Source organism: Notothenia rossii (genome assembly GCF_949606895.1).
Source record: "Notothenia rossii genome assembly, chromosome: 8".
In the NCBI taxonomy this organism is placed as follows: Eukaryota; Metazoa; Chordata; class Actinopteri; order Perciformes; family Nototheniidae; genus Notothenia; species Notothenia rossii.
The window spans coordinates 75,577,959-75,601,174 of NC_136906.1; the positions used below are offsets into that span (position 1 = coordinate 75,577,959).

Genomic DNA, 23,216 nt, shown 5'->3' on the forward strand with positions numbered 1-23,216 from the left:
AGGGCTTCACGTAGTCGTGTTGCCTTCCTAAGACAATCGGGCAGCTTCTTGTTTTCATCGTATTGTCTTTGTGAGGCGAAGCAATGCCCGATGGCACCGATGATCAGACGAAGTAAAGACGAAGATGACACGATTTGACAAGATTCCCCTCACGATGGCCTTACGAAGGGCAGAATGGACACACAAATTCAGCACGAAAATGAACCTTCGCAAGGTCCTTCGGCAATTTTTTGGCATGCCAAAGATTTTGCCACCGCTCACAAAGTTGCTGCCCAAGCCTGAGAAACTCCACCGGCGGTCATACGATGGCTTAAGATGCCCTCAAGAATGGCCCGATGTTGTTACGATCAGAGCCGAATTTGAACATTTCCTTTATCGTGTGTCCATCTGGTGTCAATTTCAGGACAGTGTGACAGGGGCTTTAGAGAAGTCCTGTTTCTTTGACCATACGCCCTGTCATACTGAGTCATCCAACTCTCTGCTGCATGCATAATGATACACATCTCCATTCACAGTATTTTTTCTAATCATGGAGCGTTAGATTTTCTGAAATATACATATGCAAAGTTTCCAGGAGGCCAGAAATCATGTAAAAATAGGGCTTGGTAGCTAATGTTTTGAAATGTGTCTTACGGCAAGGACGTACCGAGTTTGAAACCCACCAGGTTTTTTTCGGCTGACGTGGGTTTCCTCTGGGTGCTCCAGTTTTCTCAAAGGTATTCTCCTGACGCTGCCCTCGATCAAAGCACTAAAGCACTGGTTCTCAACGGGGGCGGTACCGCACCCCAGGGGGCGTTCAGAGAACATCGGGGGGCGCTGGAAGCAATATTTTTGAAAGGGGGGCGTTGAGGTGTTCTTGGGGGGCGTTCACGAATAATGTCTTTTTGTCATGAAAAACGCTGGCCACAGCGTCTTTTCCTGTACAAAAAGCTGCTGTCAGCATCTTTTGTTGCTATAGGAAACCACAACTCTGCTTGCGATTGGTCAGCTGTCAGCAGTGTTATTACGGGTACGTTCGTAAATGCACGAACGGTCAGTCCGCTCGGACAACCCGTCTGTTCCGCCAGAGCACCCAGCTGTGAGCTCTGGACTGTGGAACGGGGACTCTCGGAGCGCTCTGAGCGCATTTACGAACGTACCCTACAAAAAGCAGCCGGGAGCGGACCGGAAGTCGTTGTAATTTTGGGATCGCGACTGTTAATAATCTGTGTCAGTTTGTTACATTTTGATATGTTTTGATATGACAAATTCCACTAACAGATTCGAACTAAGTGGTCAGTTTATGAAAATAATACCCGTTTCTATGTCTGCTACGACATGGAAGAGCTGGCTAGCCAGGCTGCTCCACACAGAGCTATGTTTGTTCAAAATTACAACGACTTCCGGTCCGCTCCCGGCACGATGTCTTGTCATGTCACCAGCTAGCCCTCTAGCGTTATCGTGACACTACCCCCCCCTAACTATTAGCATCATGAAACAACAAAAATCATATCACATAAGCAGAATGGCCTCGAAAAAGATAAAATGCAGACAGTACTCTATTGAATATCTTAGCTATGGCTTCATACCGTCTCCTACCAATGCACAACTCCCAATGTGTTTACTTTGCGAACATGTATATTCCGATGAGGGAATGAAACCCTCACGTTTAAAGGAGCACCTTACCAAGATCCACCCGGATAAGGCAGATAAGGAGCGTCCGTTCTTCCAGGCCCTCAAAGAGAAACATGGTAGGAGCACCATCAGCAGTCTCTTCGCTAGGAAGACCACCCAGACTGACAGCGGGCTAATAGCGTCATATAACATCTCCTTGCTGATAGCCAAATGTGGGCAGCCGTTCACAATCGGAGAGAAGTTGGTACTCCCTGCCATCAAAAAGGTCATATCTACTGTGATGGAGCGTGATCCCACACAGGTGCTGAAATCCATCCCACTCAGTAATGACACCGTAGCACGCAGGATTGATGAAATGGGTGCTGATACAGAGGAGCAGCTGTGTGCCATCCTGCGGGAAACTCCATTCAGCCTTCAGCTGGATGAGACAACCACTTCTGACAACAATGTTCTGTTGATGGCCTATGTCCGCTATAGCACCTCCAACAGTCAGTAGATGGCTGAGGAATTTTTATTTTCCAAATATCTGGTCACAGACACCAAGGGCCAGACCATTTTTAATGCACTGGATGCTTATCTACAGGATAAGTCAATCCCGATCAACAACATCCTCGCATGTGCTACTGACGGCGCCCCTTCCATGGTTGGAAGGTACCGTGGCTTCACCACTCTGCTGAAGGAGCAGGTCCCACATGTCCTCACAGTCCACTGTGTCTTGCACCGCCACAACCTTGTGGCCAAATCTAAAAGTCCACCTCTCCACGAGTCTCTCAATGTTGCAGTAAAGGCAATAAACAAAATAAAAGCCCACGCCCTGAATAACAGATTGTTCCGACAGCTGTTTCAGGAAAATGATGAGACCTTTGAGCGTCTTCTTCTCCACACTGATGTCCGCTGGCTCTCAAAAGGAAACTGCCTTGCTCGTTTTTGTGAGCTGTTTGACATTATCGTGGAGTTCCTGGAGGAGGTGGATGCAGCTCTCGGAGAACAGGTGTCATCCAGCCGCTGCGACATCATGTACCTCACAGACTTCTTTGGCAAAATGAATGAAGTCACGCTGAAGCTCCAAGGAAAAGGAGTTACTCTGATCCAGAGCAAGGCGGTCATCCACAGTCTCACCTCCAGGCTGGATCTATACCGGCAGAGCATAGGCAGGAGGCAGTTTGCTCATTTCCCGCTGTTGACCAAGGTGATCTAGCCTAGGCTACTAAATAATGATAATAATAAATAATACATGTAATAAATGTAGGCTACTCTATGCAACACTATATTTGTGTTCCTGGTTAGTATAAATAACTTATGTTCTGAATGTATTATGAGAATAAAGAAACATCAATTAGTAAACTAATTAGCAATAAAATAACCAGTTTAAAATCGGATGGTAACATTCTGCACCGATAACAATTTCCTGGTTATACTCATTGCAGGTGTCTGAGGCTCTTACCGATGAGCGCCTTCTCATTTACACAGACCACCTGAGGATGGTGAATGCCGATTTGAAGATCCGCTTCAGAGATCTTTTGGACCTCGATGTTCCCACCTGGGTGGTGCAGCCCTTTCAGGCGGACGTGGCGGAATGCGAGCTAGCAATACAGGAGCATCTCATCGACATCCAGAGTGACGATGAGGCCCAGGCTATTTTCCGCACCTCTGGCTGGGGCAACATGTGGGTCAAATACTCTCAGCGTTACCCGGCTCTCTGGGAGAAAGCGAGGCTGCTTCTTCTGGCTTTCCCAACCACATACCTCGTGGAGCAGGGATTCAGCCAGGTCCTCCACATGCAGTCCAAGTACCGCAATCGCTTGAACTTGACGGCCTCAGGTGCACTGCGACTGAAACTAAGTTCTCTGCAACCCGCAGTGAAGAAACTGGCGGAGAACCACCAAGCGCAGGGCTCACACTAACCTTCCCCCCCCCCGCAATTTGGCGAAATGCAACACCTTTCCGACCTGTTAGTTCTGTAGGCCTAATGTACAGTTTTGTAGCCTACTGTTTGTTCTGCACTGGACATGTGTGAAATTGCTGCTGTTCCGTAGCAGTCTGTTTGTATTCTCTGCTCTTGTCTGAGTTTGTTTAACACTCATAAATATAATTTTTATTCACATTCACATGGCTTTTCTGCTCTCTGGTAAACTAATGATAATGATATTCCAACTGCCCAGTTAAATCAAATCTATTATTTGGCATTCAGTGACATTCTTTTTAAATGATATAACACAGGATTTTAGTCAACATTAGTATTCAGGGAAGAAAATAAGTCTACTTTTTTTGATGGGGGGCGGTAAGAGACCTGGATAATGGACAGGGGGGCGCTGGCCCAAAAAAGGTTGAGAACACCTGCACTAAAGCCTCACACCTAGAATCGATCCCAGTGCAACAACAGCACTGTAGCTTCCAAATGCTCCTGGAGTCAAGTGCAGAGGACAAAGTGGTCTTAACTAAAAATATCTAAACAGCAGGGACCGAATACTTGTTTGCCTTTGGATGGTCTTTGTGTTAAAAAAAAATACGAATCATCATTGACCAAAAAGATGTGCTAACTGACCCTAGAGGAATGGGTCAGAAAGCCTAGCATTTTTTTTATTTGTTCAATGTAGTCTCAATTAAGTTCAAAAAGTACAAAGATAATTCAGAATTATCTTTTGAGTAAGACATATTTTGCCTTGCAGATTTATTATAATTAGAGTAATGGTTTGAACAGCAGTACAACACATGTACAATTAAAACAAATACGTTTGGTAAAAAGAACACATGGTTGTGCATCGGTATTCTGCATAGACAGAAATATACGGCATGTGGGTGCACACTAACATTTCTCTGTGTGATTGTTACATAAATCACATTAATTTATTAAGACGGTCTGGAAAACTGGTTTGAACTTTCTGCAACATTTCTAAATTGGTTAAAATCCTACTTTAAGGACAGGAAAAATGTTGTTTCTAGTCAACATTCATTAAGATTTTGCGGATGTAATATTGATAACAAAACTCAACTTATTTTTTAATGCCTTTCTTTAAGTAATACAAAAAAAGGATAAACTTCTCAAATGCACCCTATTTCCTTTTTATTTAAATCACAAAGCAGCTCAATAAGACTCAAAACAATATCATGATTTGTCCAACATAAGACAACCGCACCATTAGGGTAGGTAAGAATGGAGAAACCAGCTTGAGTGCGCTAGAATTTGAAAGTACACAAGCAGAAAAAAGGGCACGAGATAAGTTTATGAGTTTATAAGCACGAGATAAGTTTGTTTACGAGATGGGAGGCTGACAGGCAGGTAGGCCATCCAGTTATTTTAGCCAGGCCGGCTATAATGATTGGTCGTGCTTTTTACAGCGCCACGGCTTCCACAGATGACATTTTTTAATGTATTTATTTTCAAAACATTTAATATATTCATTGCTATCGGGATGTTCAGAGCGTTCCATGGAATATAACAAAAAGTGTTTCTGAAGTGAATTACCTACCCCACCTTTAATCCTTAGATATTTGACAATATTTCTAAATTAACCGAAAGTATCTGTCTATACCTTAAATTATAAAGGTTCAGGTTAGCTTTAATGATAAGTCAAAAACGTGCAAGTTAAGGACAGGAAAAACGTTGTTTCTATAAGTAACTACACATCTGAGTTGACAACTAAATAATAATAATAATAATAATGCATTTATTTTATAAGGCGCCTTTCAAGGCACTCAAGGTCGCCGTACAACAAGGTTAAAAACAATTTTTACAAACATAGTTAAAAGCAAAACACAGTTTAAAAACATAACTACTAAAAACATACAGCTTGCAGCACAGGTCAGCCATACGCTTGCCTGAACAGGTGGGTTTTGAGGTGAGTTTGGAAAGTGGTGATAGTGTCCATGTTTCTAATATCAGGGGGGAGGGAGTTCCAGAGGTGAGGGGCAGAGCGGCTGAAGGCTCTTGACCCCATGGTGGAGAGACGGGCTGGGAAAACTTTGAGAGTGATGGAGGAGGCAGACCTAAGAGACCGGGTGGGAATGTTGACATGGACAAGGTCAGACAGGTATGGGGGGGCGAGGTTATGAATGGCTTTGAAAGTATGAAAGAGGATCTTGTAGTCAATGCGGTGTTTAATGGGAAGCCAGTGGAGTTGGTGTAGTACAGGGGTGATGTGACTGATGACAGGGGTTCTGGTGATGATACGGGCAGCAGCGTTTTGGACCAGTTGGAGTTTGTGTAGATGTTTGTGGGGGAGACCATAGAGAAGGGAATTGCAATAGTCCAAGCGGGAGGTGACGAGAGAGTGGACCAGGATAGCGGCACTGTGGGGAGTGAGTGAGGGGCGGAGGCGGTTGATGTTTCTGGGATGAAAATAGGCAGACCGGATGGTGTTGTTGATATGGGTGTGGAAGGAGAGGGTGCTGTCGAGGACGACACCCAGACTCTTGACCTGAGGGGAGGGGGAAACCGGGGAGTTGTCGATGGTGAGAGTAAAACTGGGTTGCTTGGTGAGTGTGAGTTTTGAACCAATGAGGACTACCTCAGTTTTATCACTGTTGAGTTTTAGGAAATTTGAGGTGAACCAGGATTTGATTTCCTGTAAACAGGTACAGAGGGAGGGGGGTGGGAAGGTGGAAGAGGGTTTGGAGGAGACGTATAGCTGGGTGTCGTCCGCATAGCAGTGGAAATTGATGTTATGTTTACGGAAAATCTGTCCAAGGGGGAGGAGGTAGATGATGAAGAGGATGGGGCCAAGGACAGAGCCCTGGGGGACACCGGAGGAGATGAGGGAGGGATGGGATGTGAATGATTTTAACTGAATGAACTGAGTACGGCCGGAGAGATATGAGTGAAACCAGTCTAGGGGTGTGTCAGATAAGCCAATGGATGTAAGTCGGTCAAGGAGGGTGGAGTGAGAAATGGTGTCAAAGGCTGCACTTAAATCAAGGAGGATGAGGATGGATAATTGTCCAGAGTCAGCTGCTATCAGGAGGTCGTTTGTGATTTTAATGAGGGCTGTTTCTGTACTGTGACGGGGGCGAAAACCGGACTGGAACTGTTCATAAAGGTTATTGTTGGTGAGGTGTGTCTGAATCTGTGATGCCACTGCTTTTTCTAGTATTTTAGCGAGAAAAGGTAGGTTGGAGATGGGGCGGAGGTTGTTGAAGATGTTGGGATCTAGACCAGGTTTCTTTAATAACGGTGTGACAGCTGCAGTTTTGAGGGCTGAGGGGACAGAACCAGAGGTGAGGGAGGAGTGAATAATGGCAGTTATCAGGGGCAGCAGTGAGGGGAGGGAGGCTATAACCAGGGAGGATGGGAGGGGGTCAAGTTGGCAGGTGGATGGCTTGGAATTCCGGATGAATTTGGATAAATCCGCAGCAGAGGGGAGTTCGAAGCAGGAGAGAGGTAGAGAGAGGGGGGGGTGGGGGACAAAAGGAGGTGGACAACTGGACGTGTGAGGGGTCAGTTGCTGGTGAATGGTGTCTATTTTTGTGTTAAAAAATGACATCAGGGAGTTGCAGTGGTCAGTGGAGTAAAAGTGTGGGGGGAGGGAATCAGGGGGGCGGAGTGATTTGTTGACCACTGAGTGCAGGGCCCTGGTGTTTCCAGCACCAGCAGTAATTTTTGCTGTAAAATATTGGGATTTGGCTGAGGAGAGGGCATCTTTGTATATGAGGATGTGGGTATGGTACATTTGTTTGTGTATGGTGAGTCCGGTTTTGCTGAAAAGCCTCTATGACATTTAGGGTTCCTCAAGGCCCCATCCCGGGGCCTCTTCTCTTTAACATCTAAATTCACCAGGAGACTATGATCCAATTCAAACACTGAGTAAGTTCATTGAAGAACTCAATGATGGAATTTGTCCATCTTTCTTAAATTAAAAATATAAAACTGAGGTAATTGTTTTTGGAATCAATGAGGAACGAATAAAAGCCAGCGCTGAGCTTCAGTTGGCAACGTTAAAAACAACAGAAAATGACAGAAATAGGTGTAGTCATGGATTCTGACCTGAATGATTTGTACACCAATTTCATCTGCAATGTTTCACCTGTAATGTGTTTCATGTCTTTAACTAGGTTGGGTTTGTATTAATTCCATAACACACAATTCACATCATTTCCATCCTGATTTAATAAATATTCCTTTTAAATAATACAAGAGATCGATGACTTTTGTAATGCAATGCAGATTTATTCCAAATGACAAGTAGATCAATTTAAAACAGATAGATTGATTACATTTTTATGTTGAATAAAAGCAGAAGAAAGCATTTGTTTATCAGATGGACCATCATGGACTCAGGCAAAGTCGTTCTCTTGTTGGAACGCACGTTGTTCCATCGCTTCATGCGCTTTCATTGCTTCCTGCGCTTTAATCGCTTCAAGTTCTTCCCCGGTCAACATTCTGGTGCAGAGAGAGAAAAGATCCGTAGAGTTTAGACAAAAATAAAACAAATCATGCATAAAAAGCACTTTTAAATAATTGAAATATCAAGAAAAATACCTTACCCATGGACTCTTTCGGCAGCTAATTAAAAAAGAGAGACAAAAGTTTAGTGCGATGCATTATTCTTTGTGATACTTTGCATTATAATTTATTATAAACCATTTTATAAACATTCATTATTATATTGGAGTTCTAATATTTTATTTGGAAGAGGGAGTATAACACAAGGAAAAACCCCAAAAATCATTATGGAGCCTCTGTCATGTCCAAGAAACTTATTGTAAAAGTTTATTCTTTATGTTAGAGTTGTCATGTCCTTTTTGTCTTGTGCTTTATGTCTATACCCTTAATTATTTCTTCCTCTCATTTCAGGCCTCCACGCTCCCCGCCCCTTTTCTGTCTCCTGCGTCCTTGATTATTTTCCCCGCCCTGATTGTTTCCAACTGTGTCCCCTTTACCTGTGTATATATTGTGTTAGCTCCCTCCTGTTAATTGTCAGTTCGTTGTCTCTCGAAGACCACGTATCGGCTTACCTCACGGACCTTTTCACGGACCTTTCACGGACCTATGCTATAGATCGCATTATAGTTTTCCTCGAAAGAGTGGTTTTGTTTTCCTTGTTTTTATTACTGTGCAAATTCCAGTAAAGTCTTTATTTTGAAACGCTATCTGAGTCTGAGTTTTGAGTCGTGCAATTGAGTTCATGCCTCAGTGTTCTCCCCTTGACAGTACGAACTGACCATCAAAATGAACTCAGCCGACTCAGATCAGATTAAGAACGCTATCCGTTCTCAGGGCCAACGTCTTGGGCAACAAGAGGAGCGTATGGCCACCATGCAGCAGGGAGTGCAGGATCTAACCAGCAGCCAGGGGGAACTACAAACATCGTTGACGACCCAAGTTAATCTACTGGCAGCAGAGGTTCAGCGTGTGCTCACTCACCTGCAGGCTGTTTCTCCTCCTACGACTCCTCCGGTTCCAGCGGTGACCGGATTCGATCCCAACCGGGTTACTGAGCCGCACAGTGCTTCCATGCGTCTGGCTCCACCCGAAAGGTACTCCGGGGACTCAGAAGGCTGCCGGCCGTTCATCGTGCAGTGTGAGTTACACTATCACCACCAACCGGCTGCTTTTCCCACGGACATTTCCAAAGTGGCTTTTATGATCTCTCATCTCTCCGGCCGAGCAGCAGCGTGGGCCACGGCAGAATGGTCCCGAGGCTCGCCTATCTGCGGGTCTCTGGAGAACTTCATAGACACTATGAGGAAGACCTTCGATCAAACCACGCCGGGCAGGGAAGCAGCTCGGGCTCTGATCAAGCTGCGACAACATCAGCGGAGTGTGGCTGACTACGCCATCGAGTTCCGGACTAAGGCAGCCGACAGCGGCTGGAACTCCGCTGCATTGTTTGACGCTTTCGTCAGCGGTCTCTCGGATTCTTTACAAGACCAGCTGGCGCCTCTCGATCTGCCCGCTGATTTGGACTCTGTCATATCCATGGCTTTACGAATAGACAATCGTTTGACGGAGAGGAGAAGGAATAAATCCAAGGATGCGGTTGATCCACCTCTCCAGAGGAGACGCTCGCCGCTGGATATTACTTCTTCTTGGAGGTCCCGTCACCCCTCACCACCTGCGTTCCGGACAACAGCGCCCCCTGGCTCCGTGGAGGAGCCAATGCAGTTGGGCCGCGCCAAGCTGTCGCTGGCAGAACGTCAGCGTCGATTCAAGGAAGGCCTGTGTTTCTACTGCGGGCAGCGCGGACACCCACAAGCGGCTTGTCCGGTAAAAGAGGAGGCTCACCAATGAAGAGGAGTACGTTGGTGAGCCGGATCTCTTCCTCTGACTTTCCTCCTCGCACCCTGACCCGGATCCAGGTAAAAATCAGAGACAATGTAGTTACTCATGGTGTTCTCATTGACTCAGGGGCGGACGAAAGTCTTATGGATTGGGGTTTAGTTAAAAAATGGGACATAAAAACTAAACCTCTACCCCAGCCTCTTGAAGCGAGTGCTCTCGATGGGCGGCTGTTGTTTAAAGTGACTCACCAAACGGAGCCTTTAGAAGTAAGATGTAATGATAACCACCATGAGACAATGTCTTTTCACTTATTTAACTCAGCCCAACATCCACTCATTTTGGGTTTTCCCTGGTTGAAACTTCATAACCCTCACATAGATTGGCAATCTGGGAGGGTGGAGGGGTGGGGAAAGAATTGCATTGATCTCTGTTTTAAGCAGGTAGCAGAGATTGACAGGGGATGTAACACTGGGAGTGTTAGGCAGGATACAGTCCCAAAAATATATCTTCCGGATGTACTTTCAGTTCCTTCCTGCTACCACGACCTTAGTGAAGTTTTTAGTAAGTCCAAAGCTCTGGCTCTTCCTCCTCACCGCTCCTATGACTGTGCTATTGACTTAATTGCCGGGTCTCCCATTCCTAAGGGTCGACTTTATGCAATTTCAGGACCTGAGAAAGAGGCCATGAAGGACTATATTGATGCCTCCCTCAAGACAGGGCTTATTCGTCATTCCTCATCCCCAGCAGGGGCAGGTTTTTTTTTCGTGGGCAAAAAGGATGGGTCTCTTAGGCCCTGTATCGACTACTCACCTCTCAATGACATTACGGTTAAAAACCGGTACCCCCTCCCTCTCATCTCGTCCGCTTTCGAGCAGCTTCAGGAAGCCAAGGTTTTCACCAAATTAGACCTGCGGAACGCCTATCATTTGGTCAGGATCAGGGAGGGCGATGAATGGAAGACGGGTTTTAACACCCCTTCAGGACATTATGAATACCTGGTCATGCCGTTTGGATTGTCAAACGCTCCTGCAGTCTTCCAGGCTATGATCAACGACGTGTTGAGGGAGTTTCTGAACCGTTTCGTTTTTGTTTATCTGGACGACATTCTGATCTACTCCCCTGACCTTCACACCCACAAACAACATGTCCGCCTGGTTCTACAGAAACTGCTCCAAAATAAGTTGTTTGTCAAAGCTGAAAAGTGTGAATTTCATGTGGAAACAGTCACTTTTTTGGGCTTCATCATTTCCCCAGGTCAGGTTATGATGGACCCAGAGAAGGTTAGCGCAGTAGCCTGTTGGCCTACCCCTGACTCTCGCAAAAAAGTGCAGCAGTTTTTAGGCTTTGCTAATTTTTACAGACGTTTTGTGCGGAGCTTCAGCGCTATTGCAGCCCCTCTTCATGTCCTCACGTCCCCTCAGGTGCCTTTTGTGTGGTCTCCTCAGGCTGAGGAGGCTTTTTCTCGGCTGAAAAAGATGTTCACCACTGCCCCCATACTTACCATGCCGGATCCCACTCGCCAGTTCGTGGTGGAAGTGGATGCCTCCAACGAGGGGGTGGGAGCGGTCCTCTCCCAGCAACAACAGAAGGACAACAAACTTCACCCCTGCGCCTTCCTGTCCAGGAAGCTCTCCCCGGCAGAGAGAAATTATGACGTGGGAAACCGTGAGTTGCTGGCCGTGAAGTTAGCGTTGGAAGAGTGGAGGCATTGGTTGGAGGGAGCCGAGCATCCTTTTGTGGTCTGGACCGATCACAAGAACCTGGAGTACATCAGAAAGGCCAAAAGACTGAACTCCCGCCAGGCTAGGTGGACCTTGTTTTTCAACCGTTTTGACTTTGTTCTTTCCTACAGGCCGGGGTCTCAGAATGTCAAGCCTGACGCTCTGTCCCGTCTGTTTGACCCTGTGCCTGCAGCCAAGGAGCCGGAACCCATCATCCCATTGAACCGGGTGGTAGGAGCGCTGACTTGGCCAGTAGAGAAGGAGGTAATACGTGCCAATGCTGGAGCTCCTGCACCAAGGGGTTGCCCGCCTAACCGGATTTTTGTTCAGGAGGCCGAGCGACCACAGGTGATCCACTGGGCTCACACTTCGCTGCTCACCTGCCACCCCGGAGTCAAGAGAACTATGTTCATCGTTAAACAACGTTTCTGGTGGACATCCATGGAGAAGGAGGTGAAGGAGTATGTGGAGGCGTGCCCTATCTGCGCTCGAAACAAGACCTCTTCCAGGTCGCGAATAGGGTTATTACAACCACTCCCTATTCCCAACAGGCCCTGGTCAGAGATCTCCATGGACTTCGTCACTGGCCTGCCCCTCTCTAGAGGTAAAACCACAGTTCTCACGGTAGTGGACAGATTTTCCAAAATGACACATTTCATTGCTCTGCCAAAGATGCCCTCAGCTAAGGAAACGGCGGAGGTCATGATGCAGAATGTGTTTCGGCTTCATGGTTTCCCTAAGGATATTGTCTCCGACCGGGGCCCCCAGTTTGTGTCACGCTTCTGGAAGGAGTTCTGCAGCCTCATCGGTGCCACGGTCAGTCTCTCGTCTGGATATCATCCGGAGTCTAACGGCCAGACAGAGCGCCTAAATCAAGAACTGGAGACCTGCCTGCGCTGCCTGGTGTCCCAGAATCCATCCTCCTGGAGCGAGCACCTCACCTGGGTTGAGTATGCACACAACATCCTCCCTACTTCTGCCACGGGCCTGTCCCCGTTTCACTGTGTTTATGGCTACCAACCGCCACTGTTCCCAGCCACGGAGAGGGAGGTCACGGTCCCGTCTGCCCACGCTCTGGTCAGGCGTTGTCGGCGCGTGTGGGCTGCGGCTAGGAAGATACTCTGCAGAAATTCACAACTGGTTAAAAGAGCAGCAGACCGAAAACGCCGACCAGCCCCTGTATACCAGCCAGGCCAAAAAGTCTGGCTCTCTACACGAGACCTTCCCCTCCACGTACTCTCCCGAAAACTGGCTCCCCGGTTTGTGGGTCCTTTTCCCATCACCAAGGTCATAAACCCAGTCTCAGTGAGACTACGGCTTCCCAGGGCCATGAAGGTACATCCCACCTTCCATGTAGGGAAATTAAAACCATTGAAGGAGAGCGCTATGGTTCCCACCGTCAAACCCCCCCCGCCCCCCCGGATGATCGATGGAGGTCCGGTTTACACGGTCAAGTCACTATTGGCTAGTCGGAAAAGGGGTAGAGGGCGACAGTTACTGGTTGACTGGAAGGGTTATGGTCCTGAGGAGCGGCAATGGATTCCTTCCCGCTTCATCGTGGACAAAAGCCTCATTGAGGATTTTGACCGCCTCAACTCAGAGGAGCCTGGGCCGTCAGGAGCCGTCCCTAGAAGGGGGGGTACTGTCATGTCCAAGAAACTTATTGTAAAAGTTTATTCTTTATGTTAGAGTTGTCATGTCCTTTTTGTCTTGTGCTTTATGTCTATACCCTTAATTATTTCTTCCTCTCATTTCAGGCCTCCACGCTCCCCGCCCCTTTTCTGTCTCCTGCGTCCTTGATTATTTTCCCCGCCCTGATTGTTTCCAACTGTGTCCCCTTTACCTGTGTATATATTGTGTTAGCTCCCTCCTGTTAATTGTCAGTTCGTTGTCTCTCGAAGACCACGTATCGGCTTACCTCACGGACCTTTTCACGGACCTTTCACGGACCTATGCTATAGATCGCATTATAGTTTTCCTCGAAAGAGTGGTTTTGTTTTCCTTGTTTTTATTACTGTGCAAATTCCAGTAAAGTCTTTATTTTGAAACGCTATCTGAGTCTGAGTTTTGAGTCGTGCAATTGAGTTCATGCCTCAGTGTTCTCCCCTTGACAGCCTCTTTAAGTGATGCGACGTAACAACGATTTCTGCATTAGTTTGGAACCAAATTGTTGGCGGGTCCAAAATTCCCACAAAGGATTTTTGTTTTTTTATGTTAGAATGGACGAAAACGCCAAAGCAATACATTTACTCTCAGTGGACACACAATGTGACTTTACCACTCAATGCATGGCCGACAGGATGCCAAAACCAACCCTCCCCAGGTTCAGCCATGAGGACCACCAGCGTCAACACCAGGAACATCATAGCACACTTCATTCTGAAAAACAAAAACACAACATGTGTCACTCAATCAAACTATTTCATCCACCAATTTACTACAGCTATAAGTCAGAGTATATATTCAATGATCTTTCAAATCCCAAAGACTTCATTAAATAACAAAAACGTAAAAATATTTCACTTGATTGAGAGTCTGAACCAAGAGGCTTATCAAGAGTGCATAGTGAGATCTTGAAGTGATGTGAATCTCTCTGTCGAACCTGTGTCTTTATAAAGGTATGGTGGAACTTTATATATCTCTTATTGTTAAACATTAATTCTTCACATTATCATTATTTTCAGTAACTTTTACATTTGCTTGACAGTGCATGCTGTTTCCAGATACTAAGAATTGTATTGGTTTAAAAATATTGTGTAACCAGGCTTCGAGAAATTGTTTTTCACTTATATCTTAGAAAATAATATCATAATAAATAAAATCACATTGTGCATTTCTCAACACTAACCATGCATGCGGTGTCTGTGAAGTCCATGCATCACAGTGACTAGGAATCATACGTTTTGTATTAGATCACATTAAAAAAAGGAAATTTTTCAGAGACACAATTTCACTCAGAAACAGACATTGTAAAAGTAATTATCTTGTATTATTTCATAAATGTACTTACTTCAAATCTGCAAACGCTAATATAAACATTAAAAAACAATGTTGATATAAAGTTACAGGAACTTAAAATAGAGAGACAAAGCAGAGATGACTTTTTTTATCAAAGCTTTATTCAGCAGGACAGTATGCAATGTTTTACATTTTTCAAAACCAATTGGATCAGTGACCTGTTTCCACACGGGTTGAATGTAAAGATTTTAGTCACAAAAAAACGGAATCAAGAGGCACAAAATACAAAGACGAACCTGGAAATGTGCATAATATGTCCTCTCTAAGTAACGCTCCCAAACCTGGTTATTATTATGTAAAGCTCCTAGGAATACATTTTTTTCATTTTAGACATGAATTACACATTTATATACAGTGTAATCCATATATTTCACTACTTTTGTCAACTTAAGACTTTGGTAAACCAAATCTAAACACCACAAAAATTGGATGAAATTAGTACATTTGTATTTTCACAAGTGTTTTGAAGATTTCCAAAAATCAGATGTCAAATGTTCAGCTTTAAAGCTAATTATCTCATCACTCAGTGCTCTAAGGTGAGGGACTTGCATTTATAGCAAGACCAGAGACTGCCCTGAATGTTTTGATATGCAACACATGGGGTGCCATGTTATAACAAATACATTTAAAAAGGTGATTTAAGGAAACATCTAAAAATCGAGAAAATACCCTTAGACTCCAGAGGGTTAACTAGGTTGGGATTGTATTAATGCCATAAAACACAATTCACATCATTTCCATCCTGATTTAATTCGATTTTTCCTTTAAAATAATACAAGAGATGGATTGGTTGATTTTTGTAATGCAATGCAGATTTATTCCAAATAGATCAATTTAAAAACAGATAGGTTGATTACATATGTTGTTGAAGAAAAGCAGAAGAAAGCATTTGTTTGATCAGATGGACCATCATGGACTCAGGCAAAGTCGTTCTCTTGTTGTTCCATCGCTTCCTGCTCTTTCTTCCCGCTGTTGCAGAGAAAAAAGATTAATAATTTAGACAAAAATAAAACAAATGATGAATCAAAAGCACTTTCAAATAATTGAAATATCAAGAAAAATATCTTACTTGATGCCACCTAATTAAAAAAGAGAGAAAAAAAAGTTTAGTGCGATGCATTATTCTTTGTGATACTGTGCATTATAGTTTGTGATAATCCGTTCTATAAACATTCATTATTATATTGGAGTTCTCATATTTGATTTGGAAGAGGGAGTAGCACACAAGGGAAAAACCCTAAAAAGCATTATGGAGCCTCTTTTAGTGATGCGACATAACAACGATTTCTGCATTAGTTTGAAACCAAATTGTTTGCGGGTCCAAAATTCCCACAAAGGACTTTTGCTTTTTTATGTTAGAATGGACTAAAACGCCAAAGCAATACATTCACTCTCAGTGGACACACAATGTGACTTTACCATGGTTAGTTTGGACATGATTTCCATGTGCATGATTGCCACCCTGATAATTGCCATATCCAAAAACGCCATAACCACTGGTTCCTTCAGCCATGAGGACCACCAGCGTCAACACCAGGAACATCATAGCACACTTCATCCTGAAAAACAAAAACACAACATGTGTCACTCAATCAAACTATTTCATCCACCAATTTACTACAGCTATAAGTCAGAGTATATATTCAATGATCTTTCAAATCCCAAAGACTTAATTTTGTGTCCCTGAGACACTTCACCCAAAACTGCTCCTGTGGGGATTGTCCACAGTATTGAGTATGTAAGTCGCTTTGGATAAAAGCATGTAACAAGTAACATGTAATGTAATGTAATATAAAAATGTAAAATATTTCACCTGATTGAGAGTCTGAACCAAAAGGCTTGTCAAGAGTGCAAAGTGAGATCTTGAAGTGATGTGACTCTCTCTGTCGAACCTGTGTCTTTATAAAGGTATTGTGGAACTTTACATATATTTAGCATATATTTCACAACACTGAATTTTGCAATATCAAGTTCTGTGGAACGATGACAACAGATTCAACCCCGATCACCTGTGTGTGTGTGTGTGTGTGTGTGTGTGTGTGTGTGTGTGTGTGTGTGTGTGTGTGTGTGTGTGTGTGTGTGTGTGTGTGTGTGTGTGTGTGTGTGTGTGTGTGTGTGTGTGTGTGTGTGTGTGTGTGTGTGTGTGTGTGTGTGTGTGTGTGTGTGTGTGTGTGTGTGTGTGTGTACTTAAATATCTCTTATTGTTAAACATTAATTCTTCACATTATCATTATTTTCAGTAACTTTTACATTTGATTGACAGTGCATGCTGTTTCCAGATACTAAGCATTGTATTGGTTTAAAAATATTGTGTAACCAGGCTTCGAGAAATAGTTTTTCACGTATATCTTAGAAAATAATATCATAATAAATAAAATCACATTGTGCATTTCTCAACACTAACCATGCATGCGGTGTCTGTGAAGTCCATGCATCACAGTGACTAGGAATCATACGTTTTGTATTAGATCACATAAAAAAAAGGACATTTTTCAGAGACACAATTTCACTCAGAAACAGACATTGTAAGAGTAATTATCTTGTATTATTTCATAAATGTACTTACTTCAGATCTACACACGCTAATATAAACATTAAAAAACAATGTTGATATAAAGTTACAGGAACTTAAAATAGAGAGACAAAGCAGAGATTACTTTTTTTATCAAAGCTTTATTCAGCAGGACAGTATGCAATGTTTTACATTTTTCAAAACCAATTGGATCAGTGACCTGTTTCCACACGGGTTGAATGTAAAGATTTTAGTCACAAAAAAACGGAATCAAGAGGCACAAAATACAAAAATGAAACTGGAAATGTGCATAATATGTCCTCTCTAAGTAACGCTCCCAAACCTGGTTATTATTATGTAAAGCTCCTAGGAATACATTTTTTTCATTTTAGACATGAATTACACATTTATATACAGTGTAATCCATATATTTCACTACTTTTGTCAACTTAAGACTTTGGTGAACCCAATCTAAACACCACAAAAATTGGATGAAATGAGTACATTTGTGTTTTCACAAGTGTTTTGAAGATTTCCAAAAATCTGATGTCAAATGTTCAGCTTTAAAGCCAGTTATCTCATCACTCAGTGCTCTAAGGTGAGGGACTTGCATTTATAGCAAGAGTAGAGACTGTCCTGAACATTTATATATGCAACACATGGGGTGCCATGTTATAAAAAATACATTTAAAACGGTGATTTAAGGAAACATCTAAAAATCGAGAAAATACCCTTAGACTCCAGAGGGTTAACTAGGTTGGGATTGTATTAATGCCATAACACACAATTCACATCATTTCCATCCTGATTTAAAGTAGATTTTTCCTTTAAAATAATACAAGAGATGGGTTGGTTGATTTTTGTAATGCAATGCAGATTTATTCCAAATAGATCAATTTAAAACAGATAGGTTGATTACATATGTTGTTGAAGAAAAGCAGAAGAAAGCATTTGTTTGATCAGATGGACCATCATGGACTCAGGCAAAGTCGTTCTCTCGTTGTTCCATCGCTTCCTGTTCTTTCTTCCCGCTGTTGCAGAGAAAGAAGATTAATAATTTAGACAAAAATAAAAACAAATCATGAATCAAAAGCACCTTCAAATAATTGAAATATCAAGAAAAATAACTTACTTGATGCCACCTAATTAAAAAAGAGAGAAAAAAAAGTTTAGTGCGATGCATTATTCTTTGTGATACTGTGCATTATAGTTTGTGATAATCCGTTTTATAAACATTCATTATTATATTGGAGTTTTAATATTTGATTTGGAAGAGGGAGTAGCACACAAGGGAAAAACCCTAAAAAGCATTATGGAGCCTCTTTAAGTGATGCGACATAACAACGATTTCTGCATTAGTTTGGAACCAAATTGTTTGCGGGTCAAAAATTCCCACAACGGACTTTTGCTTTTTTATGTTAGAATGGACTAAAACGCCAAAGCAATACATTTACTCTCAGTGGACACACAATGTGACTTTACCACTCAATGCATGACTTTACCATTGTTAATATGGACATGATTTCCATGTGCATGATTGCCACCCTGATAATTGCAATATCCACTGGTTCCATCAGCCATGAGGACCACCAGCATCAACACCAGGAACATCATAGCACACTTCATCCTGAAAAACAAAAACACAACATGTGTCACTCAATCAAACTATTTCATCCACCAATTTACTACAGCTATAAGTCAGAGTATATATTCAATGATCTTTCAAATCCCAGAGACTTAATTTTGTGTCCCTGAGACACTTCACCCAAAATTGCTCCTGTGGGGATTGTACACAGTATTGAGTATGTAAGTCGCTTTGGATAAAAGCGTCTAACAAGTAACATGTAATGTAATGTAATATAAAAATGTAAAATATTTCACCTGATTGAGAGTCTGAACCAAAAGGCTTGTCAAGAGTGCAAAGTGAGATCTTGAAGTGATGTGACTCTCTGTCGAACCTGTGTCTTTATAAAGGTATGGTGGAACTTTACATATATTTAGCATATTTTTCACAACACTGAATTTTGCAATATCAAGTTCTGTGGAACGATGACAACAGATTCAACCCCGATCACCTGTGTGTGTGTGTGTGTGTGTGTGTGTGTGTGTGTGTGTGTGTGTGTGTGTGTGTGTTTTACATTAAAAAACAATGTTGATATAAAGTTACAGGAGCTTAAAATAGAGCGACAGAGCAGAGATGACTTTTTTTATCAAAGCTTTATTCAGCAGGACTGAATAAAGATATATACGATATCCATTACTTTTCCTATAAATCTAATTCTCACGTTGATATAAACAGTAAGTAACAGAGCTTACCCTGGAGACATCCTGCGAACAGATTTGTGAGCTAAACAGAAGGAACAAAAACAAACATTTAATAATTTAAGTATGTTTTAAATGTTTAAATTGATGATGCCCTCTGTAAGGGCAGCAGTGGGAAATAGCTAAGTACATGTACTCAAGTATTGTTCTTCTGTACTTGTTTGACATATTTGTACTTTACATTAGTATTTAAATTTCAGAGGCAGATATTGTACTTTTTACTCCACCACATTTAAATTAACACTCACTTTTGTGTTTGGACATTTAACACTTGAACCGCCAACGGGTGAATTTTACCCGCAGCTGTTTTTTGATTGTATGTAACTTTTTTTCCATAACATATTAAAGTCTCCCAGTCCGTGACTTTTCCTGAAAGTGTGTTATGTAGCACCCTCTGTTGTTAACAATTGTCAATATGCAGTCAGATGGAAAAAATTGCCAAAAACAATGCCATTTATACCTATATTCGCCAGCGGGTAATATTTACCTCATAGAAAATGCAGCGTAAACATGACGTATTGCTATAGCAATGCCTTTTGTCTACTGCGGTTCCTTATAGATAGAGAGATAGATAGATTGAGAGAGAGATAGATAGATAGATAGATAGATTGATAGATGGATAGAGAGAGAGATAGACAGATAGATAGTTATAGATAGTGTAACATCTTGGAGAATACAAGATCTTGGATGATTGAGCTCACGTTGAGGACGTAATTCATGTGTGCAGGTTACGTGCCAGTTGAATAAAGATGGACACTCGGAATGAGAGAAGTAGTCCGCGTCGTCTATTTATGTAGACAATTATATGTTCATAGAACAGAACATTACAGATATATCGATAGAGATAGATAGAGAGATTTGTACCTAAACAAAACACAAGTCTAACACCAAGCGTTTAAATCAGCACTCTTAGCGATATTTTAAACTTCATGCTATCTGCACAACCTATATCATATGAAAAGCTGAGAGTCCACAGATTCTATTGGTATAAGTTTCATTCTTGTGCGATCAAAACTCACTGTTTTGTATGATAAATAAAATAACATTGTACCTTGAAAATCTATAGCGGGTACATTTTACCCGTTGGCGGTTTTAGGTATACAGCGACCTCTGGCGGTTCTCGTGTTAAAAACACTTGAAATTATGATACGGTATAATGCAGTACTGTATTACTAATCTACTCAAGCCTCTACAGGACTGTCTCAGAAAATTAGAATATTGTGATAAAGTTCTTTATTTTCTGTAATGCAATTAAAAAAACAAAAATGTCATACGTTCTGGATTCATTACAAATCAACTGAAATATTGCAAGCCTTTTATTATTTTAATATTGCTGATTATGGCATACAGCTTAAGAAAACTCAAATATCCTATCTCTAAATATTAGAATATCATGAAAAAGTATACTAGTAGGGTGTTCAACGAATCACTTGAATCGTCTAATTAACTCGAAACACCTGCAAGGGTTTCCTGAGCCTTGAAAAACACTCAGCTTGGTTCAGTAAACTAAATCACAAGTATGGGGAAGACTGCTGATCTGACTGCTGTCCAGAGGACCGTCATTGACACCCTCCATCAGGAGGGTAAGACACAAAAAGAAATTTCTCAAAGAGCAAGCTGTTCACAGAGTGCAGTTTCAAAGCACATCCACAAAAAGTCTGTTGGAAGGGGGAAATGTGGCAGGAAACGCTGCACAACCAAGAGAGATGACCGCAGCCTTAACAGCATTGTGAAGAAGAGTCGCTTCCAGAATTTGGGGGAGCTTCAAAGACAGTGGACTGAAGCTGGAGTCCAGGTATCAAAAGTCACTGTTCACAGACGTGTCCGGGAAATGGGCTACAATAGCCGTATTCCCATGGTCAAGCCACTTCTGAACTCAAGACAACGGAAGAGGCGTCTGACTTGGGCTAAGGAAAAGAAGCACTGGACAGTTGCACAGTGGTCCAAAGTCCTCTTTTCAGACGAAAGCAAGTTTTGTATTTCATTTGGAAGTCAAGGCGCCAGAGTCTGGAGAAAGGCTGGAGAGGAGCAAAATCCAAGTTGCTTGAAATCCAGTGTGAAGTTCCCACAGTCAGCGATGGTTTGGGGAGCCATGTCAGCTGCTGGTGTTGGTCCACTGTGTTTCATCAAGCCCAGAGTAAATGCAGCTGTGTACCAAGAGATTTTAGAGCACTACATGCTTCCGTCTGCTGAAAAGCTCTATGGAGATGAGGAATTCATTTTCCAGCATGATCTGGCACCTGCCCACAGTGCCAAAACCACCAGTAACTGGTGTACTGACCATGGCATTACTGTCCTCGATTGGCCTGCAAATTCCCCTGACCTGAACCCCATAGAGAATATGTGGGGTATTGTGAAGAAGAAGCTGAAAGACACCAGAACCAACAATGCTAATGAGCTAAAGGCCGCTATTGAAGCATCCTGGGCATCCATAACACCTCAGCAATGCCACAGGCTGATTGCCTCCATGCCATGCCGCATTGATGCAGTAATCCGTGCAAAAGGATTCCCAACCAAGTACTGAGTGCATTAATGGACATTTTCAAATGTTTGATTGTGTTTTGCTGTTATAAATCTTTTTTTTTTTACTTGGTCTGAGGAACTATTCTAATTTTTTGAGATAGGATTTTTGAGTTTTCTTAAGCTGTATGCCATAATCAGCAATATTAAAATAATAAAAGGCTTGCAATATTTCAGTTGATTTGTAATGAATCCAGAATGTATGACATTTTTGTTTTTTTTAATTGCATTACAGAAAATAAAGAACTTTATCACAATATTCTAATTTTCTGAGACAGTCCTGTAAATGGAGTCCATATTGACAAACTAAAAAACTAAAATGCTCTTTCATGTATGAAGAAAGGGTGAAATAATAACCATAATAAAATCATACTGTGGAAAGATCCATTCTGCGAGTACTTTTTACTTTTGAGTTACGTTCCAAGTACAAATTGGCAGATAATTCTACGTTTTATGATTCTGAAAAGGGCCATTGTGCAGAATGAGTACTTTTACTTTTTGTACTTCAAGTATATTTGAATGCTAATACTTTTGTATACTTAAGTTAGTTAAGTTAAAGCTCTATAGTACAGTTAATTATGAGGACGACCAGCGACAGCACAAGAAATATCATAACCAACTTCATCCTAAAAAAACTAAAATACATATAGAGTTAACCATGACTCTGCACTTTTATTTGTACTCGTCTGAACTTCCATATACTAGATACTTTTTACTTCATTTTCTGTTGAGTATACTTTGTATAAATTAGTTTTCTATGAATATTGAGCTAATTAAAGCTAACAGCAAAGTGTTTTAATGTTCAAATAACTGTCTTAGCTGTCACATACATGATTTTGCATGAATTCAAGTCAAAATAAAGATGAAATATTAGCTTTTTACCTTCCAACAGATTGATTTTCAGAGTCAAAAGACTGTTTTCAAGGACTGCAAAGGTGTCAATTGTGATATGAACAGCTAATGGGACCTTTTGTACCAACAGTCACTGTCACTTAGTGGGTAGGGCAGTGGTGGGTTTAACGTGCTATTCTCCTAAAGTGGTTGGAGTCTCACTTCCATCTGTCACGTTACTGTTAATTTTAAGTAGAACAAATAGGGTCATATCAAAAGCCCACAATCAATATGTGAGAAAATACGGAACACATAATGGTTTCATTGGTCATCCTCAAAAAAACAAAATGTTAAATTCAGAATTTCAATTTATTAGTGTAACTTTTAGACCTACAGGTGATATTAAACCCTGTAATAGTTAAGTAGTCTCAGAATGAAGCTATAGATGCATTTTTTATTT

The 23,216-nt window shown here is 42.2% G+C and overlaps 3 protein-coding genes and 1 long non-coding RNA gene across 4 annotated transcripts in view; 2 read left to right on the top strand and 2 right to left on the bottom strand.

The window, feature by feature from the left end:
* Nucleotides 1–23,216, top strand: part of LOC307016392 (exostosin-1) — a 431,895-nt gene that overhangs the window by 212,726 nt on the left and 195,953 nt on the right. The gene's annotated exons all lie outside the window — the stretch shown is intronic.
* On the top strand, nucleotides 1,470–3,801 carry LOC307016490 (protein FAM200C-like). Its single transcript, XM_079645604.1, has 2 exons — nucleotides 1,470–2,803; nucleotides 3,042–3,801. The coding sequence occupies exons 1-2, from the start codon at nucleotides 2,111–2,113 to the stop codon at nucleotides 3,516–3,518; spliced, it is 1,170 nt and encodes a 389-aa protein (XP_079501730.1). The 5' UTR covers nucleotides 1,470–2,110; the 3' UTR covers nucleotides 3,519–3,801.
* LOC307015112 (pteroicidin-alpha-like) lies at nucleotides 7,582–22,878 on the bottom strand. The gene is made up of 5 exons (XM_079643511.1): nucleotides 22,808–22,878; nucleotides 19,400–19,430; nucleotides 13,832–13,932; nucleotides 8,095–8,113; nucleotides 7,582–7,990 (listed from the first exon to the last, which is right to left on the bottom strand). The coding sequence occupies exons 2-5, from the start codon at nucleotides 19,408–19,410 to the stop codon at nucleotides 7,885–7,887; spliced, it is 237 nt and encodes a 78-aa protein (XP_079499637.1). The 5' UTR covers nucleotides 19,411–19,430; nucleotides 22,808–22,878; the 3' UTR covers nucleotides 7,582–7,884.
* On the bottom strand, nucleotides 15,362–16,623 carry LOC307015113. Its single transcript, XR_013801423.1, has 3 exons — nucleotides 16,385–16,623; nucleotides 15,641–16,130; nucleotides 15,362–15,540 (listed from the first exon to the last, which is right to left on the bottom strand). It is a non-coding gene; the product is annotated as an uncharacterized lncRNA (long non-coding RNA).

What these genes read in the sequence shown, in the direction of transcription:
- LOC307016490 (XM_079645604.1), top strand. Translation starts at nt 2,111, where the DNA reads ATGGCTGAGGAATTTTTATTTTCCAAATATCTGGTCACAGACACCAAG. An exon ending in ATTTCCCGCTGTTGACCAAG is followed by an intron (nt 2,804 to 3,041) that starts GTGATCTAGCCT and finishes TACTCATTGCAG; the next exon opens with GTGTCTGAGGCTCTTACCGA.